The 2,828-nt window shown below is 45.0% G+C and overlaps 1 protein-coding gene across 1 annotated transcript; it reads right to left on the reverse strand.

Moving 5' to 3' along the window:
• Nucleotides 1-228: 228 nt before the first annotated feature.
• LOC140013354 (uncharacterized) lies at nt 229-702 on the reverse strand. The gene has a single exon (XM_072062619.1). The coding sequence runs from the start codon at nt 700-702 to the stop codon at nt 229-231; it is 474 nt and encodes a 157-aa protein (XP_071918720.1).
• Between the last annotated feature and the right edge of the window lie 2,126 nt (nt 703-2,828).

The following is a 2,828-nucleotide window of genomic DNA, read 5'->3' on the forward strand; positions in this document are numbered from 1 at the left end:
GCACGCACAAGCAATCACTTGTACGGAACCTCCACCATAATTTGAAGGAGAACGCAGTGTACACCTCTATTAATGAATGAACTCCTAATCCCCCATGCGATGTGTGTGAGCATAAATCTTGCCACTTGATCTAATGGTAACGGAAACCATTTTTCCTCTTCCCCCATAGGAAATTTACGATGGCTCATTCAGTCAGAGGCAGGACACCTTTCAAGGGGCATGCGGCCGTCAGCAAATGGATCGGGATCGCTGATAGGACATGTTTAATGAGAAGAACGCGGCCTCCAAAAGAAGACATCTAGCCCTCCATGCTGACACCTTATTAATGACTAATTGCACCAACTCCATAACATACCCACTCTTCTGCCTCCCAGCAAATAGCGGAAAACCCAAATATCGTATTGGGAATGCCTTAACTACAAACCCTGTAGCCCGCCGCACCTTAGCCACACAATGAGCAGGTAGTTTATCATGCACCAAGAAATCACTCTTTTGAACATTAATCTGCTGGCTCGACACTTTCTCATACCACCCAATCGTCTGCATGACACACCGTAACGACGAAGGATGAGCTCTTAAAAAGATAATGACATCATCGGCATAACTGAGATGAGTAATCTTAGGACAACCCCTCGGTACCGAGAAACACTTGAAGTTCTGACTTTCCAACAATTTGTTCAAAGACCGAGACAACACTTCCATACCCAAAGTGAATAAACCTGGGGACAATGGATCCCCTTATCGAACTCCCTGCGAAGACTTAAAGAAGCCTACACCAGCCCCATTCACTAAGATAGAAAACCAGGCATTTGAGATCAACCTCCAAACCATATCGATCCATCGTTCACCAAATCCAAAGCTTCGCATCACTTGAGTCAGAAACATCCAAGAGACCCAGTCACACGCCTTTGACACATCAAACTTGAGAGCCACATTAGTCCTCCCGGACGGCTTGCCCATACTAGACATAAGCTCTTGCACAAGCAAGAAATTATCCGCTATAAGACGCCCCCGCACAAACCCACTCTGCTGTGGGAAAATGAGTCTCGGCAGAACAGTAGCCAATCGGTTGGCCAAAATTCTCGAAAGAACTTTATTCACGAAGTTGCATGGACTGATTGGTCTGAATTGCGAAAAATCTTGGTGATGAGTTATTTTTGGGATGAGGACAGTGGTAGTTGCCGTGATTGCCCTTGGCATATCCGTGCCATAGAAAAGCTGCATATAGCCCTACTCACATCATCACCTACAATCGGCTAGGCCGTCGAAATGAACCTCCTCGTGTAGCCATTCAGACCCGCCGCACTATTCCTATCCATCTCAAACACAACCCGTCGAATCTTCTCAGAAGACGGGACTTGTTCTAACACCTCATTATCCCCATTTGTCAATAGCCTTGGGAGATGCTGAAACAAGTTCGATGCCGGCGTCGATTGTGGAGCCCTAAACAACTGCTTGAAAAAATGTACCGCCTCTGCTTCTATTGCCTCCTCCGACTCAACCCATTCCTTGCGTTGATTCTTAATCCTATGAATAATTGATTGCACCCTCCGTTGTTTTACCGCTGTGTGAAAAAACTTAGTGTTCTGGTCACCCTCTTGTAGCCACCTAACATGAGCCTTCTGTTTCCAAAAAAACTCCTCCACCCGCAAGGTAGCACGTAACTAGGCTTGGGCGTGATATAGATTCGCCCGAGTTTCCTCTGAATCAACCTCCTCCATATGAACCTCAACAAGCCATACCTCTTCTTCCTTCTGCTTGACAGCTTGAAAAATGTCCCCAAATATTTCCTTGTTCCAATCCTGAATAGCCCCCCTAGGTCGCTTCAACTTTTGACAAAGGATATGCATGGGGGACCCAAAACAAGGCTGCCCCCAAGACTCGCGGACAACAGCCAGGAAATCATCACGTCCCGCCCAAACGTTAAGAAATCTAAACGGCCACGGCTTATTGGCCAACCTCGTTGAGCCAGAAATAAGGAGGGGATCATGGTTACTAGCTAATAGTTATTACCATTTTACTTTTTTTTATTGATCTTTGATTTCCTCATTAGCAATCATAATGCAAGAATAAGTAGGATTAAGGACAAAATAACTTACCACTCATCTTTCTCACCAGTGATTTCCTACAAAGATGTTCCTCGTACTAGTTTCACACCTAGCCGACTTTCAAACATCCAAATTTTATCTTATCTTTCTCTATGAAAGTTTTTTGGAAAAAGTCCATGCATCAAAACAACCTCCTAAGTATGCATCTTAGCATAATTGTGAAATTAGTTATATCCACAACAAGGTGAAATTAGTTATATCAAACTCTTGACTAATCACTCCCGATATATATTGACAAACTCCTAGAAAACAATCCATGGCTAATAAATCAATTCATATCAATGACCTTTTAGTGTTCAAAACTTCATTTCCCTATATTGTCTATACAATATAGGGTAAATTACATATAATCCCCTATGTATTTTGTATATTGTCATATGATTCGGGATCCGCCATGATTGAATAGGATCAAGTAATTGGTGGGAAGGTCATGGACGACGCTCTTGAACTAGACGAAACCCTAGCAGCCCAAGAAACCTTCGGGCATGGCAGCCGCTCCTTCGCTGCCGTGCTACAAACCCAGACGGACGACGCCCTGGCACCAGACGCAACCCTAGCAGCCCAGGTAACTCTCGTGCATAGCGGCCGCTCCTTCACTGCCGTGCTACAGAACTAGACTGCACCCTCCTCCTGTTCGATCAAAGTCACTTCCACGTATTGCGGGGAACCAGCGGTGCTATTCTCGGAAGTAGACGTTGAGTCGCTTGCTTCGCTGCTCAA

This window comes from Coffea arabica, chromosome 8c (genome assembly GCF_036785885.1).
Source record: "Coffea arabica cultivar ET-39 chromosome 8c, Coffea Arabica ET-39 HiFi, whole genome shotgun sequence".
Taxonomy (NCBI): domain Eukaryota; kingdom Viridiplantae; phylum Streptophyta; class Magnoliopsida; order Gentianales; family Rubiaceae; genus Coffea; species Coffea arabica.